Source organism: Corythoichthys intestinalis, chromosome 12 (genome assembly GCF_030265065.1).
Source record: "Corythoichthys intestinalis isolate RoL2023-P3 chromosome 12, ASM3026506v1, whole genome shotgun sequence".
NCBI lineage: Eukaryota > Metazoa > Chordata > Actinopteri > Syngnathiformes > Syngnathidae > Corythoichthys > Corythoichthys intestinalis.
The window spans coordinates 11,697,843-11,724,557 of record NC_080406.1 but is presented as its reverse complement, the minus strand read 5'-3'; the positions used below and the strand labels follow the sequence as shown (position 1 = coordinate 11,724,557).

At 39.7% G+C, this 26,715-nt stretch overlaps 1 protein-coding gene across 8 annotated transcripts in view; it reads right to left on the bottom strand.

Moving 5' to 3' along the window:
• Positions 1–26,715, bottom strand: part of tns1b (tensin 1b) — a 342,679-nt gene that overhangs the window by 185,319 nt on the left and 130,645 nt on the right. Inside the window, exon 1 of one of the 8 annotated variants that reach the window (XM_057852352.1) lies at positions 1,908–2,349. The exons of the other annotated variants lie outside the window; for them this stretch is intronic. Within the exon in view, the coding sequence (XP_057708335.1) occupies positions 1,908–1,928 (21 nt within the window). The 5' untranslated portion in view covers positions 1,929–2,349. Of the gene's footprint in view, positions 1–1,907; positions 2,350–26,715 lie in introns of those variants that run through there. 8 annotated transcript variants of the gene reach the window in all.

Here is a 26,715-nt window from a genome sequence, read left to right as displayed (position 1 = left end):
TTGGCGTGCCCGTTCAGACTGCCTTTGTCCATTGAGACCATTCAAGTATTACGCATGCGCACTAATTCGCGGTCCGACACGCGCTGAGCAAGACGACCCGCATGCGCAGAATCATCAAAACAAATGACACACGTCATCCGTCATTCCAGGGATATCATATTTTGCTTTTCAAAAGGAGGACACAAATAACAGACATAAATAATCCCCGTTTAGGCTTATATTCAAAGTTTATATGGATCGATAGCATGCACGCACGGTCCGTGCACGTCACACACACATACGGGCAGTTTGCCCCGACCTCGGCCGTGTAGGCGATGTTGAAATATTGCTCACTTGGAGCAGAGAGAAAACTGAGCATTCTCAGGCTTATCCTCAACCCATTTTTATTTTTTATGACTGTTGTCAAGCTCAGCCCTTCCCCAAAAGCCATGTTCACTGCAAGCTAGGCGCTAATAACGCACAGCGGCACCGCTACGGTAAGCGTCTCTCTCGCTATTTGATGACGTAATTGCTGCATGAAATCCGATTTGGGAGAGTGGACAGTACAGACCGCCGCGACAGTCTGGAAAAATGTGGGCCAGATCGGATTTGAACCACATATGAAAGTGACCCAGATCGGATTTGAAATGGTCCAGTTCTATGCGACTTGTCACGTTCAGACCGTCAAGTTAATGCCTGACTCGAGTCGGAAAAACGCGAAAAAATCGGATTCGTGCATTAAGACCTGTAGTATGAACGTAGCCTTATACTCAGGTGCGACTTATAGTTCGAAAAATACGGTAACACTGTCGGGACGGTATGAGCGGTTTTGAACCTTGAAACTGGTAACCGGCCCATGCCTAATGAGCACATTATCAAATCTGGGACATCCATAAGCGGATTTTATGGGGGGGCCAGGGGGCCAGACCCCCCCACCCCCAGTGTCCGAAAAGTGTCATTGCATGTAATTGACTTTCCTATATATATAGAAGTTGAAAACAACATTGAAAATTGAATGAAATGAACAAAAACATATTGTTATAATGGGTCAAAATTATTTTTGAGCACCTTAGACGGTCATTTGCTTTGCATATAATTAAAAAAAAAAACAACAACAAAAAACATGTTGTGCCCCCCCTGCCTCAAAAGTCAAACGTCGCCTACGGGGACATCTCTACTCTAAAATGCTCTACAAATAAATATTCATCAGCGAATTCAACATGTTCTTGTAAAACCCTTGCAAAGGCGGAGAGATCAGACTATTGTGCTAAACACTAGTTTACTATACAGCCAATTTTACCAATTGCACTGAAAATATTGAAGAATATCTTATGCATAAAACACTCCTACCAACATTGTGAGTAACGATGTACTAAAGAGTCCCATGAACCTTTCCGTGCACCAAAGAAACAACCAGAAAAGGAGAGCGAATATAAGTATTTTAGTCAGCATTTTACTCCAAATACCACTACAACCAATGGCTTGCAATGCAACCCTTACTTTTCACCACAATTTGAGGTCAGAAGACTGACTTAAATTCACTCCAGGAGGACATGCCACTGGTGCCACCCCAGCTGTGAGCCACTAAACATCAACCAAAGAGACCATACTGATCGTGTCGATATAATGTATGAATTCAGATGAAGTCTAAATGGATAGCCAAAATGTAAACCAGCAGAAATTAACCAAATGCCGTGCAAACGCACACACTTGTACTCACGTGACTCCAATTCCAAACAAACTGATGCTTGTGTGCTTACACAGCAGAACTAAATGGTAGAAAAATGCTTACATATGGTAAGTGATCACACTTGTTAAACACACGTCAAACATTGTAGTGCTTTCCAATGAGGCAATTTGGAGTTCACCAAAAAAAAGATCTAACAGGCAATACTGCTTTCCCTTCAATCCAACTTAGGGCTCCTTACCTGAAACAATGCAGTAGCCATCCTTGCTTGTCCTGGCTTTTACTTTGTGCACTCTTATCTTAATTTCTTGTTTTTTAGTGCTGCATTGTCCTGCTCCGGTTAGGCTAAATCCGCTCAGTTTTACCTTGGTGCAGCGCGCGGATGGTTGTGAGGGGGGAGTGTGTGTCAGAAAAGAGAGGGAGAGTTGCTGCGTGTATGTTCAAGCTCCAGGCTAATAGGTCTGTCTAGTCTATCACACTCTCACTTATCCTCCTTTCCATTTGAAAGTCAGCACAAAAATGTCCGAGTGGTCTTGAGGAGAGCGCGAGAAGTACAGCCAGAGGCAAATCCTAACATCCCGCAACTGGAAACATCGCAGTGCAGCACACCGCACTGGAGAAGAGAGGCAAAGTCTGGCTTATAGGGTTACAGCTTTTTTCCCTCTCTGTTTGCTGCCTGAGCTTTTCTCCTCCCCTCTTGTTCAAGGCGTACAAGTCATGAGAAAGAAAGTGAGAGAGAGAGTTGAGGGAAAAATAGATTCAATCTGAATTTCCCATGGTCAGACTTGGACTTGGGAGGAGGAGAAACGTTTCACTCTTCATTCTGTCCTTCTTATCAACGCCTCAAGTTCCAGGTTAAATACCCCTTCTATAACTATATAACTATATCTACCTGACTTTCTTTTTCTACACATGCACACTTTTACCGCCATGAAGAGGACAATGTCATTGATGAGTCCGTTGACTTCATGGACACAGTCTAAGAGACAGTCCAATACTGGCGCTCACCTGCACTTAGTCGTAAATTATGTTGTTCGCTACAGGATGAGGGTCAGTTTCAGAGAACTTGACAAATACTGTATTAGTGTGTTTAGCCCCATGACCTCCTAGTTTCAATGTTTGGGGATTTACTTTGCAGATAAACACAACTACAATGGTCCCTCAATTTTCGCAGTTAATGGGGACCAGAACCCGCCACGAGAAGTGAAAAAAAGCGAAGTAGCGTCCGCCACCCAAAAAAATATTTGTTTTCAAATGTTCCTTAGGGCTGTCAAAATTATCGCGTTAACGGGCGTTAATTACCGTAATTTCCGGACTACAAGCCGCTTTTTTCTCTCATTTTGGGTCCTGCAGCGTGTGCAATGATGCGGCCAATTTGTGTATTTTTCTGACGGCCGCCAGGGGCGCTCGAGCATGGAATGTGGGAGTGAGACACTTGGAATATATGTGTCGAGGAAGACGCTAGTTTGCACTACTACCGGTAGTTTAACTTTGTGCGTTGTGCATGAATAGAGGTGGCGAACCCTCGTCTTTGTGCATGAGCAGAATTGGCAGACCTGCATCATGGAAAATGCTAGAAGAAATTGAATTGGCCATCCGAGTTGTATGGGACGCTTTGATGACGAGCGGCGAGAGATCGTTTGCCAAGACTCGCCGTATGCGAAGAGCAGCTTTGGGGGAGCCTGGCTTCGTAAAGGGCTGTGAAAGAGTCCGCCATCACCAACGGGCTTTGAGGGGCCAGTCTGCTGCGAGGAGGACAGCACAGGCTGGGAGTGAATATGCCTCATTATGGGAGACATTGAAGGCGACGCGAAGGACAGACTGAGTAGGTGCGTGCGTTGCGAAGTGCATCTGAGCGTCTTCATATCCGACACTGAGGGTGAAGACTTTCATGGTTTGAATACACAGGAGGAAGATGAAGATTGCTAACAAAGACTTTTATGTTTTTATTAACCAGCACAATTAGTGCTGCACCGCCATGCTGATGCTATGCAACTTCCGTGCCGCTGCTATATAACTGCCGTGTTTGCCGGCGCTGTTTGGAACGAAAAGTTAAGGTGTGTTATTAAACGTTTGAAAACTGTATTTCTTTGTCAATGTCTCATTTTACTAAGAGGGCACACGCTGCTTATAGGCAGGAGAGGCTTATGTATGTACAAATGGTTTTTCCTTTAAAAATGTACTGGGTGAGGCTTGTAATCAGGGGCGCCCAATAGTCCAGAAATTACGGTAATTTTTGAAATTAATCACGTTAAAATATTTGACGCAATTAACGCATGCACTGAATGACCCGCTCGCACATTGCCTCAAACAGATTACAATGAGGCCGTTTATGGACATTAAGAGTGAAGAGAATGCCACCGGCCGCTTGGGGGCAGCGCTGTTCCATACTAATGTTATTTCTTCCAAACGTGGGAGAATTAGTAGTTGTGAGATGTTTATGCTGTACGCACAATGCAATGCAAATTACTATTTGTGCGCCACACATATTTCGGTAAGTTTTCTTTCTTTTAGTGGCAATTATGTGTCTTTTGTTGTATTTGGGTAAGATATGTACAGAGATATATATTTTATAAAGGCGAGTGGACACAGGCGTTCTTTGGACCGCGCCATTTATTGGCATAAGCTTCGGCAACTCCTTCACAACAAACATAAGTGTCGTTTAGTGAAAGCACAACAAAAATAATATTCCTATCTCTCTCAAAAAAATAATGTTCACAAAAAGAAAAGCACTTCAGTCTATAGTAATGAGGCCCTATTCTCACAGTTAAACAACAATGCAAAATGAAATTGCATTCCATATCAAAATAGCTATTCAAAATACACGTAAAACTTGCTCAGAGTTTGGTCACTCTATTGTTATTATTGCTATTTTTATTCTTATTATTATTATATTAACTCTACTTTTGATTGAAAATTTTACAAATTTTATTAAAACGAAAACATGAAGAGGGGTTTTAATATAAAATTACTATAACTTGTAACTATAACATTTATCTTTTAAAAACTACATGTCTTTCTATCCGTGGATCACTTTAACAGAAAGAATGTTAATAATGCCATTTGTGGATTTATGTTTACAATAAACAAATACAGTACTTATGTACAGTATGTTGTATGTATATATCCGCCTTGTGTCTTATCTTTCTATTCCAACAATAATTTACAGAAAAATATGGCATATTTTAGAGATGGTTTGAATTGCGATTAATTACGATTAATTACGATTAATTAATTTTTAAGCTGTGATTAACTCGATTAAAAATTTTAATCATTTGACAGCCCTAGTTCCATGTATTTATTCAGATTTAGCATTGGAAAGATACAAATATAAGACATGTTTTTTCACTTTTTTTTCCCTCAAAGTATAATTATAAAAAAAAAAAAACTAATGTATATATAGGCCTGCCTGTCTCATAAATATGAGTAGGCCGATATGCGATATTATTGCCTGTTTTTTAACCTATTCAACACGAATATAGTGACGTCCTAATAAATTGCCCATTCAAATGCAGTAAATTGTTACTTTTAAATAAAACAAAAACTATATTAAAATTTATAAATTAGGGCTGTCAAAATGATTGCATATTTGACATATCTGACGCAAATAATGCACATGCCCCGCTCAAACAGATTAAAATGACAGCACAGTGTCATGTCCACTTGTGTTTTTGGTGTTTTGTCGCCCTCTGCTGGCACTTGGGTGCAACTGATGTTATGGGTTTAAGCACCATGAGCATTGTGTAATTATTGACATCAACAATGACAAGCTACTAGTTTATTTTTTGATTGAATTTTAAAACATTAAGACGGATTTTAATATAAAATTTCAATAAGTTGTACTAACATTTATCTTTTAAGAACTACAAGTCTTTCTATCCATGGATCGCTTTAACAGAATGTTAATGTTAATCCCATCTACTTGATTTATTGTTATAATAAACAAATACAGTACTTATGTACAGTATGTTGAATGTATATACCCGTCTTGTGTCTTATCTTTCCATTCCAACAATAATTTACAGAAAAATATGGCATATTTTAGAGATGGTTTGAATTGCGATTAATTATGATTAATTAATTATTAAGCTGTGATTAACTCAATTAAAAATTTTAAACATTTGACAGCCCCATTATAAAAATTAAATTAAAAAAAAACACACACACACAATGCATTATGAGTCATTTTAAAGCCTGTTAAAGTGCAGAATATGAAATAGGAGAGAAACCCAATGTCATTTTTGTTGTCTGCCAATTAAGTGTTAATTTGATCCAAAATGACTGACAGTCAGTGGGAAAAAAATGGCGGACAAGACTGCGGCATCGTGAAGTCCAAATCACGTAAGTCAGGTACGTTGTAACCCGGGGGACGACATGTATTAAAAACAATGCCAAACAAATGAGTTTATCGGAGGTTGTCCAGAATTAAACCTTATAGAGTCCAAATCCCTAATTTCTTTAACAGCTTTAACAGAAGGTAAAAAATCTCAATGAATTTCATACCACCCTCTTGAAATATTATGTCCTAAACATAACCGCACATTTAGGCGAGCCCCGCCATTCCTGCTCCTCTTTTAATGCACCAGATACAACATACTCCACGGGGGAGATTCGGCAAGGAGCGGTGGGACTGGCGGCTGGGAAGAACTTCAATGCGGTGATCCCACTGCCCTCAGCCAGGCTCTCCTATTTTAATGCATACACTGCACTACCCTCCCCACACAATCCTATCACGATGCTGGGTAAAGGCTCCTATTCGGGGACCTGGGAGCCACAGTAAGCCAGCGCTGTCCCCCCCCCGGACCAATAGGCTGGGGAAGGGCCATGGCCCTGGAGCGGCTCCTGCGCGTAATTTTCTACCTGTCTGTAGGATTATCACATATTTGATGGGATTCATGCATGACTCGGTGCAATTAGACACACTCAATTAATGGAACTATCGATGCCAGGATTAGTGATCAGGCAGCATAGAAGAGAATGTCAACATATCCACACTCACAAGTGTTTCACATAATACTGGGTTCTATACCTCACATGGCTGATGTGTGTACATGTCACTCCTTCCAATCACATATCTTTCTGACTTTCCGCCCTCCGTTTTCTCCTTGGTCATCAGGCCCCCCACATGGTGTCAACCGGAAATACAATTAGCTAACGATAGCACCAACATATTGGTAGCTAGTGTAGGCATTCAATGTATTTCTTGTTGCTGTTTGTTCTTGTCCTGTCTCTCTCTCTACCCTTTTGTCTTTTTTTGATGATTAATGATAATTTTGGATCGTCAGCAAAGAGTTTCACATCGCAATGTCCCACAATGGTTGGTAGAGAATTAGTATAAAGTGGAAAAAAGAGCAGGACCTAGGTTACCACCCTGAGGAACCCCAGACTTGATCTTGAAGGTACTAGTCTTCATTGTCTACTAGAGCTGAAACGAATACTCGAGCAACTCGAGTTTGAAAACTGATCCGAGTAATTTTATTCACCTCGAGGAATCGTTTAATTTTGCCAGCTCTAAGCATCCCGTTTTGCCCGGACTACTTTTAATGCGGGACAACGCGCTGACGTCACGTGCGTAGAGGAAGAAGCAATAAAAAAATTTTTTTAAAAACTTACCGCAGCAGACAGCCGCTACAAACGCCGACGTTGCTAAAAACTACGCCCGCATGATGCTAGTTTGGTAGCAGGTAGTGTCCGATGCGTCTCATAGATATCGCATGCATTTAGGACTAGATGCGAAATGACAGACTCGGCCGCGTCTGGGCAGCGTTAGTAAACAGCCGCCATCTTTAAGCAGTGGACTTCTCATCGCTAATAAATACAACGTTACTGTCACATGCTCACGTAACGTTAGCCCTTCGGAGGGCTAGGTTTCTATTGATTATGACCACTGTCGATGCGTGGCTAACGTGTCTTACATACAGGCTTTATTTAATCTGTAAAAACACAGCGCCGTAGAGTGATGAGGGTGTAAAATTAAACATAATAAAACTAACTGTCAGTTTTAGCTCAGTAGTCATTGCTGAATAAATGTGCTCCAATACAGCAGGTATCATACATTTATTTTGAATACTGCAAAAACTCAAAATCCTACCAGTACTTACAGTTTAGACTAACTTAAAACTTACCTTAAAAATAACTTGACACAAATGAAAACTAAATTGAAACACGTGGGAAAAACACTTAGCTTTCAAGTGATGTGTGTTATCAAGCGTAATTACATTTTTAGGTAAGAAATATGTTGTTGTTTTTTTATAAATAAAGTCTAAAGGTTTTTTGAGTGAAAGCAGTGATTTTTTTTTCTAGTCACATCAGATGCAATTGTTGGCTGTTTTCAACAATGTACATCGAAAATAAAGACATTGATTGACTGGAAATGGTTCAATATTGGATTAGATGTCTTTTTTCCTCATGTATATGTATAATTGCTCTTTACCTAAAAAAAATATTTCATCCGATTACTCGATTAATCGATAAAATTTTCAGTCGATTACTCGATTACTAAAATATTCGATAGCTGCAGCCCTATTGTCTAAACTCAAATATTGTGAACAATTTGACAAATAACTTTCAAACCAACTTAAAACAGTTCCCCCCCTTTTCATTTTCATCTGCTAATAGGTCATCATTGGCCAAGTAGCCAAATGTAATTAATACAAAACAGAGCATCCACTTATGAACGCAACATTCTGTGCTCAACTTGTGACTGTGCACACTGGTTGTGTATTTACGAACAGTGCTTTAGCGAATGAATATCAATCTGAACTTTCATTTACCCTGAAGTCATGCTTTCATACTGTCAAAATTCAATGTTAATGGCAGTCCCGCAGCCTCACAAACTGAAGCTGCAGCCCAAGGAAGTTTAGAAGCATGCAAGGCGTTTAATTCTTTCCTGCTAACTATCACGCCTCGACATGGAGCGGAATGATCACCATCTTTGATCTTATCCTGAAGCGATAAAAAGGATGGTAAGTCTACCAGCAACACATTCCCTTTTAAATCGTGTTCACCAGATGTCGACGCGGCAAGTGTTGTTTAATTCGCCATTAACGGCAAGATCCAGGAAGGAAGCAAGGGGCCGCCAGAAAGGGGGTATATGGTTTATGGTCCCAAAAAAACATGCTTGTTTATGGGAGATAAGCCTTTTATGTAGAGGACAGCCTGAACTGGGAGGCGGAGGGGAAAGTCCCTTGTGTTTGTTCATATGGGGGCCACTCACTCCATAGCCACTATTCCTAACATTACATCTGCATGCCACACATCTGTTGTAAAGCATGAGAAACGGGGAGAAAAGACAACAATGTGTAATGAAGCCCCGCCTATCCGTGTTTCTCTATTCATAAATTTACTTTTTTGTTTTCCAGCAGATCATATTATCCTTATTTCACTTGCTGAAAAACTACCCTCATTCTGTGAGAAGCAGTTACACTGCATTTTAAAATCACATAATTTTTCATGACTTTTACTAGAAACTTTCTCGTAGTTTTCAGGGGTGGGCCGTGAAATAAAAGCACAGCTATACAAGTAATGGCAGTTGTGAACATATTTACAAGAGGTGTCAATTACCATGCTTTGTGGCTCGGTTTAAGCCACTCGACTTGATGACTCAATCAGACTCTAGGCATCCTTATTTGGGGCTTTAGGATGACCTACAGTCATGTGAAAAAAATAGGACACCAAATTAAATATTCAGTTCTTTATAAAGAAATGTTCAAATATCAATGTCTGATCTTGTTTTTCTACATCTCTGGAAAAGGAGGGGAAAAATTAGGACACTTTACCACATAATATATAGTGTTACCCCCTTTGGCTGAAATAACTTCAGTGAGACGCTTTTTGTAGTCATCTACCAGTTTTTGACATCGGTCTAAAGAAAGTTTTCCCCCAGTGTGAGATGTTTGAGGAGTTTCTTGCATGTGCAGCCCGTTTCAAGTCACCTCACAGCATCTCCATTGGATTAAGATCGGGGTTTTGACTCGGGCATTCCAGGACTCCAAATTTCTTCCCTTTCAGCCAGTCCTTGTTTGATTTACTGGTACAGTAGGGCAAATAAGTATTTAGTCAACCACTAATTGTGCAAGTTCTCCCACTTGAAAATATTAGAGAGGCCTGTAATTGTCAACTTGGTTAAACCTCAACCATGAGAGACAGAATGTGGAAAAAACACCAGAAACTCACATTGTTTGATTTTCAAAGAATTTATTTGCAAATCATGGTGGAAAATAAGTATTTGGTCAATACCAAAAGTTCATCTCAATACTTTGTTATCTACCCTTTGTTGGCAATAACGGAGGCCAAACGTTTTCTGAAACTCTTCACAAGCTTTTCACACACTGTTGCTGGTATTTTGGCCCATTTCTCCATGCAGATCTCCTCTACAGCAGTGATGTTTTGGGGCTGTCATTGAACAACACAGACTTTCAACTCCCTCTGCAGAATTTCTATGGGGTTGAGACCTGGAGACTGGCTAGGCCATTCCAAGACCTTGAAATGCTTCTTACGAAGCCACTCCTTTGTTGCCCTTGCCGTGTGTTTGGGATCATTGTCATGCCGAAAGACCCAGCCACGTCTCATCGTCAATGCCCTTGCTGATGGAAGGAGATTTTCACTCAAAATCTCTCGATACATGGCCCCATTCATTCTTTCCTTTACACAGATCAGTCGTCCTGGTCCCTTTGCATAAAAACAGCCCCAAAGCATGATGTTTCCACCCCCATGCTTCACAGTGGGTATGGTGCAATTCAGTATTCTTTTTCCTCCAAACAAGAGAACCTGTGTTTCTAACAAAAAGTTCTATTTTGGTTACATCTGACCATAACACATTATCCCAGTCCTCTTCTGAATCATCCAAATGCTCTCTAGCGAACCGCAGACGGGCCTGGACATATACTTTCCTCAGCAGGGGGACACGTCTGGCAGTGCAGGATTTGAGTCCCTGGCGGCGCATTGTGTTACTGATAGTAGCATTTGTTACTGTGGTCCCAGCTCTCTGTACGTCATTCACTAGGTCCCCCCGTGTGGTTCTGGGATTTTTGCTCCCCGCACTTGTTATCATTTTGACGCCACGGAGTGAGGAGAGAGTTGAAAGTCCGTGTTGCCCAAAGACAGCCCCAAAACATCACTGCTCTAGAGGAGATCTGCATGGAGGAATGGGCCAAAATACCCGCAACAGTGTGTGAAAAGCTTGTGAAGGGTTACAGAAAACGTTCGGCCTCCGTTATTGCCAACAAAGGGTACATAACAAAGTATTGAGATGAACTTTTAGTATTGACCAAATACTTATTTTCCACCATGATTTGCAAATAAAGTCATTAAAAATCAAACAATGTGATTTTCTGGTTTTTTTTCCCACATTCTGTCTCTCATGGTTGACGTTTACCCATGTTGACAATTATAGGCCTCTCTAATATTTTCAAGTGGGAGAACTTGCACAATTAGTGGCTGACTAAATACTTATTTGCCCCACTGTATGTTTTGCTTCATTGTCATGTCGAAGGGTCCCATTTCGCTTCAGCTTTAATTTTTTTTCACAGATGATCTCACATGTTCCTCAAGCACCCTCTGATACACAATAGAATTCATAGTGGATTCTATGATCGTGAACTGGCCAGGTCCTGCTGCAGCAAAGCTTCCCCAAACCATGACACTTCCACCTCCATGCTTCACAGCCGATATAGGGTTCTTTTCCTGGAATGCTGTATTGGGTTCACGCCAAAGATGTCCGCTGTTCTGGTGTCCAAATAATTCAATTTTATATTCTTCTGTTCAAAGAACATTTTTCCAGAAGTCCTTGTCTTTGTCCACATTCACTCTGGCAAACTTCAGTCTGGCCTTCATATTCTTCTGGGAGAGCAAAGGTTTCCTCCTTGCACACCTCCCATGAAGGTTAAACTTGCGAAGTCTCTTTCAGATTGTAGAGGCATGACTTTCACATCAACAGTAGCAAAAGCTTGCTGTAGGTCCCGTGATGACATTCTAGGGTTTTTTTGACACGTCTTTTAGCATCTTGCGGTCTGCTCTCGGGGTGAATTTGCTTGGACGGCCAGATCTGGGGATTTTGGCAGGTGTTTTGAAAGTCCTCAATGGAATGGCTGATTTTATGTTCTTTTTAGATCTTTTGAAATCCCTTACCAGACTCATAAGCGTCTACAATCTTCTTTCTGAAGGCCTCAGACAGCTAATTTGATCTCACCATGGTGTTTTCTCTCACTTCAACAGTCAGGGGCACACCAAACTAAAGGTGAGGTTTAAATAAGGCAAGCGTCCTTCAAAATACTAGGTAATGATGTTCTAATCATGTGCACCTGATGTGATACACATGTGTGTGATTTTAGCCATTTTAAGTGGGATTGAATGTGTGGGTGTCCTAATTATTCCTCAACAGAAATTGGATTTATTTATTTATTCTTTTTTTTTTTAATTATAAAAAATCTTTGTCCAGTTATATTTGTTTAGTTCTATTACTTGAATCTCTCAAGATTGTTAAAATTAATATTAAATATCCATATGACCAAAGGGTGTCCTATTTTTTTCCACGACTGTACCAGACGAGAACACGAGTCTCGAATTTACCAATTGTCATTTGACACATTTGATACAAATGGCAAACAGAGAATAAGACAAAGAAAAGGAATGAGAGGGCGAGGTCCGCTTTCAGAAGTCTGACTAAGGTTTCCCAAGGAACAGCAGAACAGATGACGGACCCAAAGACTCACGTGGAACATTTCACCAACACCCTGACAGTTCGGGCCAAATGTAACAACTATTGTCCAGGAATTTTGAATGGATATACTGTATCACAAAAATGACTTTCATTGAATACATATACAGGTAGACCCCGGGTTACGAACGAGTTCCATTCCTCAGCCGGCGACGTAACCCGAATTTTCGCATAAATCGGAATTCACTTTTAAAAATTCAAAATAACTATCCAAAAAGTCCAAAAGTATTGTATTTGTTTGATGGAGGAGTATACACTGTCCTCTGGCGCAGATTTGGATCTGGCTGGACTGTCGTTCAATAATGCTTCCATGCAGGAGCACTCAGATGTCTCACATGGATAAAGGCTCTGGTTTGCCCCACATAAGGCTGTAAGTTGTTTCAGCTAAAATATGTTTGTGTATGTATTTGTAAGTTTAGAGCTACAGTTTGTGGAGTTACGTGGGAGCAAAAGTGCATGAAACCCCCAATTTGCTGATGTGGTATGCATTCCCAGTGTGTAGGTGGAAGCACGACCAAAACTTGGTTCCTGTGTGTAACCCTTCTCTTCTGCTGTTTCTTCGTCCTGGTCAAACTACAACATGGTGCATCAGCGCGGAGTAATACATGAGTTTCTGTAGTCAGAGTAGTGAATAGTTGACAACATTCTTGAATAACGTTGAACACAGTTAGGCTGTGTACAAGGTTGCTACTTGAAGACATGCATTCATACACTGTTGTACTGTCTGCTTACACTGACATCATCAGTATCTTTAGCATCTTCTCTGACAAATATATTGAAGCACAGCGTTGTTTTCGTAAATAACACTTTTTCATGACGATGACGAGAAAAAAAACAAGACAATAATGAGCTAAAACCGTGTTTTGGAGACTAAAACATTACAAGATGAATGCAGATTTTTGTCTGACAAGACGAGATACTAGTTTCCGTCACATAGTCACAACGTGTGACCTTTTATGTGTACCTGTTGTTAGCCTGCATCGTAGCAGTGTCTGGTTGTGTCACTCGTGACGTGCGGCACCCCCCCCCCGACTCACCAGTGTGTCGTCACCAGTCTCCATGCAAGCTTGCACACACGGTAAGATTTGTTTTCTTAGCCAGGGAGAGTAAGCAATGTTGCTTTACCCTTTGAAAGTCTGTGCTGAGTGATTATCTCATGTTAAATGTAACTCATAATGTTAGCATAGCATTCGCATTAGCACTTGTGTTGCCAATAGGCTAATGCTAACAGCAAGCTTCTTCTTAAACTCTCAGACAACTTTTTTACTCACAGTTCGTGGCGTCCTGCTGACTATATATTACCTCCAAGTTGCCATTGTCCTTGTAGATAGGGAGGCCGTTGGTAATCTTACAAATAGTGACATATGCCCTTACAAATTGGTGCAATATGAAACAAAAATAAAACTCAATTTTTAAAATAATATGAATCTATTGGTAATATTGTAACATATAACCTGGTGCAACCAAAGAACAATCAATATCTTCAGCTACATCATGTTTTCTAAAATTTAACAGTGACTTTTGTTATAATTGTATGTAGCACTTTTGGCAATTTCTATTATGTCTTGATGGCTGCACTTCATGGCACTTCAGCTTGCAATTCAGTTTGACTTGAAGGTAGTTTGTTAGTGTGTCCAATTATAAATTAAAAAGGTCAATTGATAAAATTAACTTACCGATGCAATTTTTGAGTCACGGAACATTTCTTTTGCTAATTCTGAGAAGTGATCAGCAATAGTTGCAGGCAAATTGTGTTCGGCAGCAAATTGGCAGAATGAAATCTCCGCTTTCATCACTTTTCATTCTGCAGACTTCATCTTTATGACCAGTGTTGTTAATCTTACTTTTAAAAAGGAATTAATTAGTTACAAATTACTTCTCCCAAAAAGTAATTAAGTTAGTAACTCAGTTACCTGAAGGTAAGAGTAATTAGTTAATTGCCAAAGTAAATGGTGTTACCTTTCATGTTTTTTTTTTCATTTAAAAAAAAAAAAAAAACTGTAAACTTTGCTATGTTTGGTAATCGTTTAATGTTGTGAATCAACCGTTAAAGTTTTTAAAATTGCTACCGTTTTTGCATTACTTCCCTTCAGTCTACTTTCGACATGTGAAAGTTTTAAAACTTTCATCATTTAAAGATAGATTCAAGTCTAGGAGTATTTTAGATAAAAAATTACTTAAGTTCGGACGGTAGGACGGTTCACTACAACAGAGCCTTTCTGAGAAGTCTACTGCTTCAAAATGGCGGCTGTTTATTAACGCCACCGTCTGTCATTTCGCATGTACTTCTATAAGCATTTGATATCTAGGCGTGGATTGGAGGCTGTCGGCTACAGTCAGGAAATATTGGAGCCACCTAGCCTAGCATCGCGTTTGCTACAGCGTCACAACACTCTTCTCTCTCAGTGTCTCTGACTTATCTCGTGTCATTCAACCAATGTAGTAACGCATCGTAAGGCACATTGTCTCGTTGCCGAGACGGTGACAAAATCCGAACGGAGAAAAAAAACGTAATACACGGAAAACGTACAGATTTTGAATGTACGGCGTACACATTTAAAAATCAGTACTCACTTCTTCAAATTACGCCGAAACCGTACAACTTGTCAAAGTATGATAGACGCTACAATATTTGCTTGTCTGTCAATGTTCATTCGAAATAGTTGGAAACCTTTAATTACTTATTCATTTTGGAGAATATTTTTTAATTTCACAGTAGTTATTTGCGCTTTCATCCAACATTACTCATTCCAGTGTGCTGTTTGTTTTGAAAAACAGTGATGACATACAGATAGCATGCACACGAATCGCTCATGTTCTTCCTGCAGCGCGTCCCGTTTATATTCACCAACAAATGAGCACAGGTCGGATTCGGAAAAAACAGAATTGGGCTGTTCACAGTGACATATGTGTCACTTATTGGCAAATCATTCTTGATTTGGTCTACAGTTTGAACATAGCCTAAGACATTGAATCAGATTCCAGGATTCCATGTTCAAACAGGCATGGTATCTAATCTAAAGATCACACTAAACTCTGCTTTGAAAGGAGCTGACAGCCAAGAAGTTAACATTGGCACCTGAATGAAATCCCTGCCAAATGTCCTAGTCTTGCATTACACTTGCCACACCACTGCCACTTGTCTGCTACACGCTCTTGGCTGGTGTTGACATTTTTTCCCGCAACTCCTGATTACTACATCATGTTAGCGTCTGGGTGTTCCTGTTTGTTGTCTCTACAGTATCCATGCAGCGAGTCACTACGACATAACCGCAGCCTCCTCCTGCAGGCTACCCAATCCACCGCAGAGGTAAGGACAGATTCTGGGTGGCATTTGGGTTGCACAGCTTAAAATTGAGACGTAAAATTGGGCACATAAACATTCTTTTTTTTGGTCTGACTTTAAGTATGTTGATCAATATTTGCACGTGGGCTGCATGGCAGCCAAGTGTTAGTATGCACTCACGTATCACAGCAACAAAACCCCAACTGTAAATACACACACATACATTCTCTTTTTCATTAGTATGATTGTCTCAAGATGCAAGCTAACTTGCTAAAAACAATCGGTAGCTACAGTGCTAGCTAGAAATATTGGCACCCCTGCAATTTTGTCAGATTAAGCTCAATTTCTCCCAGAAAATGATTGCAATTACAAATGCTTTGGTAGTAATATCTTCCTTGATTTTGCTTGCAATAAAACTACACAAAAGAGAATGAAAAAAAAAACAATAAATCATTATAATTTTACACAAAACTCCAACAATGGGCCAAAAGTATTGGCCTCCTTTCAAAAATCAAGTGATGCTTGTATAATTTGTGTAATTAACAGCACCTGTTACTTACCTGTAGCACATAACAGGTGGTGGCAATAACTAAATCACACTTCCAGCCAGTTAAAATGGATTAAAGTTGACTCAACCTCTGTCCTTGTGTGTACCACATTTAGCATGGAGAAAGGAAAGAAGACCAAAGAACTGTCTGAGGACTTGAGAGGCAAAATTGTGAGGAAGCATGGGCAATGTCAAGGCTACAAGTCCATCTCCAAAGACCTGAATGTTCCTGTGTCTACCGTGCACACTGTCATCAATAAAAGTAAAGCCCATGGCACTGTGGCTAATGGCCTAGATGTGGTCGGAAAAGAAAAATTGACGAGAGATTTCAACAAAAGATTGTGCGGATGGTGGATAAAGAACCTCGACTAAAATCCAAACAAGTTCAAGCTGTCCTGGAGTCCGAGGGTACAACAGCATCAACCCGTACTATCTGTCGGCGTCTGAATGAAAACGGACTCTACGAGAGGATACACAGGAAGACCCCACTTCTGACACAGAGACATAAAAAAGCCAGGCTGGAGTTTGCCAAAACTTACCTGAGAAAGCCAAAAACATTTTGGAAGAATGTTCTCTGGTCAGATGAGACAAAAGTAGCGCTTCTTGGGAAAAGGCATCAACATAGAGTTTACAGGGGGAAAAAACAAGGCCTTCAGAGAAAATAACACGGTCCCAACAGTCAAACATGGCTGAGGTTCCCCTATGTTTTGGGGTTGCTTTGCTGCCTCTGGCACTGGGCTGGTTGACCGTGTGCATGGCATTATGAAGTCTGAAGACTACCAACAAATTTTGCAGCATAATGTAGGTGTAATGTGTGAGAAAGCTGGGTCTCCTTTAGAGGTCATGGGTCTTCCAGCAGGAAAATGACCCAAAACACACTTAAAAAAGCACTAGAAAATGGTTTGAGAGAAAGTACTGAAGACTTCTAAAGTGGCCAGCAATGAGTCCAGACCTGAATCCCATAGAACACATTTGGAGAGATCTGAAAATGGCAGTTTGGAGAAGGCACCCTTCAAATCTCAAAGACCTTGAGCAGTTAGCCAAAGAAGAATGGTCTAAAATTTCAGCAGAGCATAGTGAGAAACTCATTGATGGATACCGGAAGCGGCTGTTTGCAGTTATTTTGTCTAAAGGTTGTGCTACCAAGTATTAGGCTGAGGGTGCCAATACTTTTGTCCGGCCCATTTTTGGAGTTATGTGTAAATTGATAATGATTTAATTTTTTTAAATTCTCTTTTGTGTTTTTTTCATTGCAAGCAAAATAAATGAAGATATCACTACCAAAGCATTTGTAATTGCAATCACTTTCTGGGAGAAATTAAGCATTATCTGACAGAATTGCTGGAGTGCTAATACTTTTGGCCAGCACTGTAAATATATTTTGGGAGGATTATCATTGTATCAGGAGGAAAGAAGACCTTTATGAAATGAAAACTGCAGGGTGGGACTCACACTCAATCCCTTCTTAAAATACTACATAAAGCACTGGAAAGACAACTTAAGCAATGACATCATACTTTATATTTTAAAATGTTTTGGGATCTGGAGACCTCTTTACAACAAAAGAAATGTATTTTGTTGAGATTTAAAAATGTAATCTCTAAATTGTTAAGATATATTTTTGTCTGGATGAATTTTAGATGTCATAGTTAAATAAGAATAAGTTATATTTGTTTAAGAGGAAATAAAATTAAAAATATTTCAAGATGAAAGTAGCTTTTGGGAGGAAAAATTACAATGTTATTATGGGGGGGGAAAAATCACTTTTTTTGGGGGGGGGGGGGGGATAAACAGTTGCATTGATATTTGAAAACGTCAAGATTTTTCAAGTAAGGTTTGTCACGAATGTAAACTACACCACTATTAAGAAGTATTCCAGGGAATTCTTCTCTATAGTCAACCGTCTACATGTTATTGCAGTGAGGCAGAAATATTTTCTCGTTGTACTCTTCATCAAGATGTGAAATTTTGCTTACATGCCTTAAAGCATTTTTCACATCCAGTTGCAAATAAACACACGGACGTTACACACATTTTCACACATGCAGTCCAAAGTGATTCATGCCTGCTTTCCACTTAACAGCAGGTCAACGCAGCCTAAACATTAGTCAAGGGAACTATGGGCCTGCCTCCCAAAAAAAAAACTCCCAACAAAATATTTGTGCCTTGAATAAGAAAATTGTATGTTTGTGCTTCATAGGAACACTAAGTAATAATCCAAATAAACAAAGAATGAAACTGTTTTTGTGTATTTTTTAGCTTCGGTTGAATGGACATTGAACTGCTCCTTCAAGTTTGCGCACCTTGGCCACCAGGGGGCAATATGTATGAACTGAGTTAAGGTCACTGCCCATGAAGCAAATTTGGATATCTTATGTATTACGCTGATCTGTGAATTACTGATACAATGATATAATAGCAGTGTACCCTAACAGTTATTATAAATAGGGTTCATGTAAGGTCAAAAAATGATTGAGAAGAAATCACCCCCGCATCTTAGAAGCCAGTTTTGAGTTGCGATAGCGATCGACACCCCATCGTAGTCACTCCCTTGTTTGTCATCTCCGCTTTGTGAGCAAATTGTTTCCTGTCAAGGCCGTGACATGTTCTTCTGAAATGTTTGGAAAAGGAAATGCTCCTGTGATTTTTGGAGATGGAATGTTTGCCTTTTGTATACATAGACGCTCTAAGTATGCCCTCGGAGCTCCAGAGGTTTACAAACCCCGCCTCCAAAGCTTATTCGGGAAGAACAAGCCTATCACAAGTACTTTACTATTCTGTAGCGCAGGGTTAATTAAATCCGGACCTCGGTGCCACTTTTCCTGTCGTGTTTTCCACGTCTCTCCCCCCTAACACACCTGAATCAAATGATTATGTCATCAGCAACCTCTCATGAAGCCTGATAATGATCCTGATTATTTTGATTCAGGTGTGTTCGAGGAGGGACACATGGAAAACACGACAGGAAGTGGCACCGAGGTCCGGATTTAGTGAACCCTGCTGTAGAGCATTCAAAAATTTCAATAACAATTTTAGTTAAAGGCAGCGATGAACTGTGTTGGGTGTTTGGGACACTATAATATATACATTTTGTCCAAGATCTGCAGACTTGTAAAAACTGATGCATTTTCGCATTCGGTTTAGCATGAAAAAAAATTCGCTGACTGGGACTTAAAAAAAAAACAAAAAAAAAACATATCATCTTGAAAAGTATCACTGTACAAATATGTTTTTTCCTAAGCATGATAAATAATCATGCCTACTAGGGTTGTTCCGATCATGTTTTTTTGCTCCCGATCCGATCCCGATCGTTTTAGTTTGAGTATCTGCCGATCCCGATATTTCCCGATCCGATTGCTTTTTTTTGCTCCCGATTCAATTCCAATCATTCCCGATAATTTTTCCCAATCATATACATTTTGGCAATGCATTAAGAAAAAAATGAATAAAACTCGGACGAATATATACATTCAACATACAGTACAAAAGTACTGTGTTTGTTTATTATGACAATAAATCCTCAAGATGGCATTTACATTATTAACATTCTTTCTGTGAGAGGGATCCACGGATAGAAAGACTTGTGACTTTGTATATTGTGACTAAATATTGCCATCTCGTGTATTTGTTGAGCTTTCAGTAAATGATACTGTAGCCATGCCCAAATGCATGATGGGAAGTGGAACCATGACTGTGCGTGGTGCTACCAATTGTTATATCTTCTCTGCGTTGGGAATAAAATAAGGTGTTAAGAAAAAGATCAAATGCTAACTTGCTTCCCCACATTACTTCCCATGATATTTCTAATCGTAGGGAGAGGGATTGTAAGGCTTTAGCCAATTAAAAAAATGCCCCAAAGGCTGCCAAAATTCACTCTACTCATTTTACGCTGCCTTTTATCTCTCTATATAGGTAAAACGGCGCCATTACAGATTGGGCGCGACAATGCGTGAGTGGGTCGTGCAGTGCATGCATTAATTGCGTTAAATATTTTAACGTGATACATTTTTAAAATAATTAATTACCGCCATTATCGGGATAAATTTGATAACCCTACCTTAAGCCTAAACTAAAGACTTTGGATGAGTATAACATATTATGTCTGTAACGTTAAATACAATTAGAAAACGATTTAATTAAAAAAAAAATATATGTTTAAATAAAGGCATGGCCGATATTGTTTTGCCGATTCCGATACTTTGAAAATGACGTGATCGGATCGATCGGGACATCTCTAATGCCTACATTATTTGCCATTTTGTGTCCAGTCGTTTTTTTTTTGTCCCATAAACAATACCTTATTGTACCTCACAGTAAGCCTGAACGATATCTCGTTTAAACATCGCCATCGCAAACACGTGCGATAGTTTTTTTTTAAATCCATATACGCCTTGCTTTCTACTCTGCGCACAGCCTCACACCCTCCCTCTCCCAGCCCTTTGTTCCTCTCAGTCACTGCGGCACTTGCTTATTAAAGTTAACGATGGCTTTGATCTGGCCAAAGAAGCAGACTTCACACGGGCATCTGTCAATAATCGTTTAACTTGTTTAACAGTTTCTGCAAGGAAGCCGCGCTGGAATGAATGTGTGTGTGTGTGGAGACGTTGGAGACATATAAATGCCAGAAGTGATCACGAGGAGTTTGAAATTTCCTCATGTCACTCCAACCGTCACAGCTAAGGTAGATAAACAGAAGCATTTAATAAAGCCAAGCATTTATCTACTACAGTACTTTATTCTTGTTCAAAAATGATTTGGTGGACAGTTATGTTTAAAACTGATCATAGTTTTGACATATGAAGTGCTTAAAATCCATTTTATATACATTTTTTAAATCACTTTGGGGGAAAAAGTGAGAAAAAACATGTCTTATATGTATCTCTTTCCAATGCTAAATCTGAATAAATACATTGAGGACAAAAAACAAAAACAAACAACAACAAAAAACTTATCGCGGCGGGTTCTGGTCCCCATTAACCGCGAAAAACGAGGGATCACTGTACACTGTGGTGATTGTGAGTCATCCAAAGTCTTTACAAACAGTTATTCAAGTCATCAAGTGAAAATTTCTTTTAAAAAATTATGTAATTTTTTAAAATATCGCAATATAATATTGCAATATATCGCAAACCCCAAAAAAATCGCAAAAATAGTTTTTTCCAATATCGTTCAGGCCTACCTCAGAGTATCTTATTTTTTACTTTACTTTATGAATATGAAGTGTTCCTTACTAAATGTAAGGTTGTTCAGCTTTACAGACAGCAAACAAGGCATTTTTTGCTTTTTGAAGCTTCTTACCTCTTTCACTTTTGACAATTTGTAAAGCTAAAACAAAATTATGTACACTTATTGTTAAAATGCGTGTCTTTTCGAACATAAAACATTTGACACAAAACAAGTGATGTTCAAACGTCCATTTAGTCTGATCAATATGTAATTTCAGTAGATTTAATTAGGATAATTAAATTGAGTACACCGCATGGGAACTACGTACATCCTTAAATGTCCAAATTGAGTACTGCTTGTCATTTTCCCTGCAAAATGTCATGTGACTTGTTACAGGAGTGCTGTCAGCATTGCTGCTTACTACACCATCAATTGACCAGACAGCTCCTACAGACATTGCGCCACGCCTTCCCGTAGGGGGCCGGGCCAGGCAGAGCGTCGTGCACTGCAGCTTTCACTGCTATAAACTCGAACATACGCTGCGTTCAAAGGCCGGATTTAGGTGGAAATCGGACGAAGGTTTTACTGCATGCAAGCAGACAGAAGTGTCTCTAGAGCAATTTGGTCGAGGATTCAAGATGATTATTATATTAAATAGCACCATGCATGCACTTTGAAACGTGAAAAAAAAAAAATCGATAGATAAAATTAGTTTATTCGTATAATTAGTATATTACTTTGGCTTGAAATATTTACGTAAAATGAATGATAACTTCCCGTTTTTTTTTTTTTTTTTGCTTTTAACAAAGAATCTAGGCTGTTTTATGTTCATATCTATGAAATTCCGCAATTTAAGTAGGGCTGTCAAAATTATCGCGTTAACGGGCGGTAATTAATTTTTTAAATTAATCACGTTAAAATATTTGACGCAATTAACGCACATGCCCCGCTCAAAAAGATTAAAATGACAGCACAAAGTCATGTGCACTTGTTACTTGTGTTTTTTGGAGTTTTGTCGCCCTCTGCTGGCGCTTGGGTGCGACTGATTTTATGACCATGAGAATTGTGTAATTATGGACATCAACAATGGCGACCTACTAGTTTATTTTTTGATTGAAATTTTTACAAATTTTATTAAAACGAAAACATGAAGAGGGGTTTTAAGATAAAATTTCTATAACCTGTACTAACATTCATCTTTTAAGAACTACAAGTCTTTCTATCCATGGATCGCTTTAACAGAATGTTAATGTTAATGCCATCTTGTTGATTTATTGTTATAATAAACAAATACAGTACTTATGTACAGTATGTTGAATGTATATATCCGTCTTGTGTCTTATCTTTCCATTCCAACAATAATTTACAGAAAAATATGGCATATTTTATAGATGGTTTGAATTGCGATTAATTACGATTAATTAATTTTTAAGCTGTGATTAACTCCATTAAAAATTTTAATCGTTTGACAGCCCTAGATTTAAGCATTTATTTATTTTTCAATTTTAATTTTCAACTTAAAAAGCTCTTTGTTTCGTGACGGCCGCCATGTTGGATTTCACAATACCGTAATTTTTGCTTGAAATATTCACGTAAAATGAACAACAACTGCCAGTTTTTTTACTTTAAACCAAGAATCAAGACTGTTTTACGTTCATATCTATAGAAATTCCGCGATATAAGCATTTATTTACAAGAATTTTCAACTTAAAAAGCTCTTTGTTTCGTCACGGCCGCCATGTTGGATTTCACAATACCGTAACTTTTGCTTGAAAAATGAACAACAACTGCCAGTTTTTTTTACTTTAAACCAAGAATCAAGACTGTTTTACGTTCATATCTATAGAAATTCCGCGATAAGCATTTATTTACAAGAATTTTCAACTTAAAAAGCACTTTGTTTTGTGATGGCCGCCATGTTGGATTTTGTATCTACACATGACATTAAAATTGCTATTTCTGGCAAAAACTTATATGATATGTTAAATATTGATATTGATCTTGGAAATGTAGGTGATCATCCCTGCATTTGGAGGTTTTTGTGCATCTAACGTAAAATCTGAGAATTTTGTAACCAAGTTTTGTTATACTTACATAAAAAGAATAATTAATCAGGATTTTATTATGGAACGACTTTGGATGTTTTCGATGCCGCTGCTCACGGACACTCATACTAGTATATGCCTAAGGGAGGTGCCGGTTTTGGTTTTAGGTCGTTAATGGCTTTGGTTTTGAAAATATTTGAATTTTTGAAAATAGGCCCCCTACGGATCAGCCTAAACCCCGTGTCCCGTCAACTGATAATGAAGTCTATGGTTACAGTAGACATATGTATGGCTGCTCATTCTCTCTCCTCCTGATGGGCTCACTCCCACAATGGTGTTACACTTGTAAAGCGCCTTTCCTATCTTGCTCAAGGATACTTAGACGAGTTCATCAGGGTGGAGAATCGAACCCACAACCTCTGGGTTGGGGAACGACTACACTACCATTGAGCCACATCATCCCAAAGGTAAGTCCTGGTATACAGTGGGGGGGGAAAAAAAAAAAAAAAAAAAAAAAAACATTGTTTGATTTTTAAAGAATTTATTCGCAAATCATGGTGGAAAATAAGTATTTGGTCAATACCAAAAGTTCATCTCACTACTTTGTTATGTACCCTTTGTCGGCAATAATGGGGGCCAAACATTTTCTGTAACTCTTCACAAGCTTTTCACACACTGTTGCTGGTATTTTGGCCCATTCCTCCAGATCTCCTCTCGAGCAGTGATGTTTTGGGGCTGTCGTTGGGCAACACGGACTTTCAACTCCAAGACTCCAACAAGAACGGTGAGCAAGAATCCCAGAACCAAACGGAGGGACCTAGTGAATGATCTACAGAGAGCTGGGACCACAGTAACAAAGGCTACTATCAGTAACAAAATGCGCCTTTAGGGACTCAAATCCTACACTGCCAGACGTGTCCCCCTGCTGAAGAAAGTACACGTCCAGGCCCGTCTGAGGTTCGCTAGAGAGAATTTGGATGATCCAGAAGTAGACTGGGAGAATGTGTTATGGTCAGATGAAACCAAAATAGAACTTTTTGGTAGAAACACAGGTTGTCGTGTTTGGAGGAAAAAGAATACTGAATTGCATCCGAAGAACACCATACCCACTGTGAAGCATGGGGGTGGAAACATCGTGCTTTGGGGCTGTTTTTCTGCAAAGGGACCAGGACCTGTGTAAAGGAAAGAATGAATGGGGCCATGTATCGAAAGATTTTGAGTGAAAATCTCCTTCCATCAGCAAGGCCATTGAAGATGAGACGTGGCTGGGTCTTTCAGCATGACAATCATCCCAAACACACAGCCAGGGCAACAAAGGAGTGGCTTCGTAAGAAGCATTTCAAGGTCCTGGAGTGGCCTAGCCAGTCTCCAGTGGCCTATACTACGAAGCCGGTTTTCTGGTTTAGCAGGGTAACTTCGAGAGTAACTTTATCACGTGCGACGTAAGTTCGCGGCTATGCGAGACTACGAAAGGTGGATATGTTGGAACCGAGAAGTGTTGCCATGGCAACACACGCCACACGCCAAACCTGGTCGTGTCAGAGTTAGATCTTGCTTAACATCAGGATTCCAATGAACCACGCTCTATTTAAACAGCACTCCTCCGCGGACGTGTCCTCCTGACAATGACAGCGTACTTGGACGACCCATACGACACTGGCGCGCGGATTGTGAGGGGCTCTCTCCGGAGGGCACGGGTATTTCGGGACCGCCAGAATCCGCTGGCGTACCCGGAAGATGTTCTCCATGAAAGATATAGATTTTCAGCTGAGGGAATTCTTTACCTGTGCCAACTGATCTAGGCAGACGTCACTAATGTAACCCGCCGAGTCAGGCCCTCACAACCGCGCAGATTGTGTGTGCCTGTCCGTGCGCTCTTTCGCCAGGGACAATATATGTATTCCATCGGTGATGCTGAATATCTGCGTTAGAACACTGTATGCCGTGCGATTCGGAGTGGGGTATGGAAACGCTTCAAATTGATGCATTTATAATAATCATAGAAATATGTAGACTATTTAAACATTGAGAAAACTTGCGTTTTTTTCTGCCAACTCGAGGAGATTAAATTAAATGTCAAATCCACTGATAGGACAGACGCACAAATATAAAAGATATAAATGTTTATTGAATATGCATCTTACAGTCTTGTTTAACTGTGAAAAATCGTTACAAAAGACGGGCTTTTATTTACGCAACAACGCATGGCATCCCCGCATTTCCTTCTTCTCCTGAGTCCTCACAAATATAACATAATTTTTTTTTGTTGTCGGGCTCGGGCCTGCAAATCAAGTTTATTGATCGGACTCGGGTCGGGTCGGGCTGGATTTTTTAGGCCCAAACTAAAAAAAAGAACATACGTATTCGTACAGTCAAGGGGACTAAACATACAATCATCCTGTTTCGTGTGGTGATGCGTGACAATTATTTCTTACTGTTAATGTACCAAATCTTATTTTATTGTCCTGACAGCAGGCTTTATTTATTTTCATGGACATAAGTAAACTGGCATATTGACGCATTCACAAATCACACGCTCTGTAAATTCGCTGTCAACAGACCCGTTGCGCTCTACTCGCCAAAGCGGTGTTGGATTTCACGGTGAGGGTGGATTTTAATTCCTCATAATTCCGCATGATCATCGCGCATTCCTCCTCCGTGAAGTAAGGTGCCCGTGCCATCGTCACAAGTAGTGTTTGACTCTGGTCACCGCCCCCTTTTATGTGAACGCGCAGTAACTCTGACTGGGTTGACACAGGTTCGACTAATGAACCTCATAATCAGCGTCGTAGCACCGATTGACCACAAACTAGACAACCAGGTTTTGCCAACTCCGGTTACCCGATGGTAAACTGGATTACTTCTGGGGAGGTTGAACTCGGTTCGTAGTATAGGCCACAGATCTCAAACCCATAGAAAAGCTGTGGAGAGAGTTGAAAGTCCGTGTTGCCCAACGACAGCCCCAAAACATCATTGCTCTCGAGGAGATCTGCATGGAGGAATGGGCTAAAATACCAGCAACAGTGTGTGAAAAGCTTATTAAGAGTTACAGAAAAAGTTTGGCCTCCGTTTTCGCCAAAAAAGGGTACATAACAAAGTATTGAGATGAACCTTTGGTATTGACCAAATACTTATTTTCCACCATGATTTGCAAATAAATTCCTTAAAAATCAAACAATGTGAGTTTCAGTTTTTTTTTCCATATTCTGTCTCTCATGGTTGAGGTTTACCCATGTTGACAAATACAGGCCTCTGTAATATTTACAAGTGGGAGAACTTGCTCAGTTA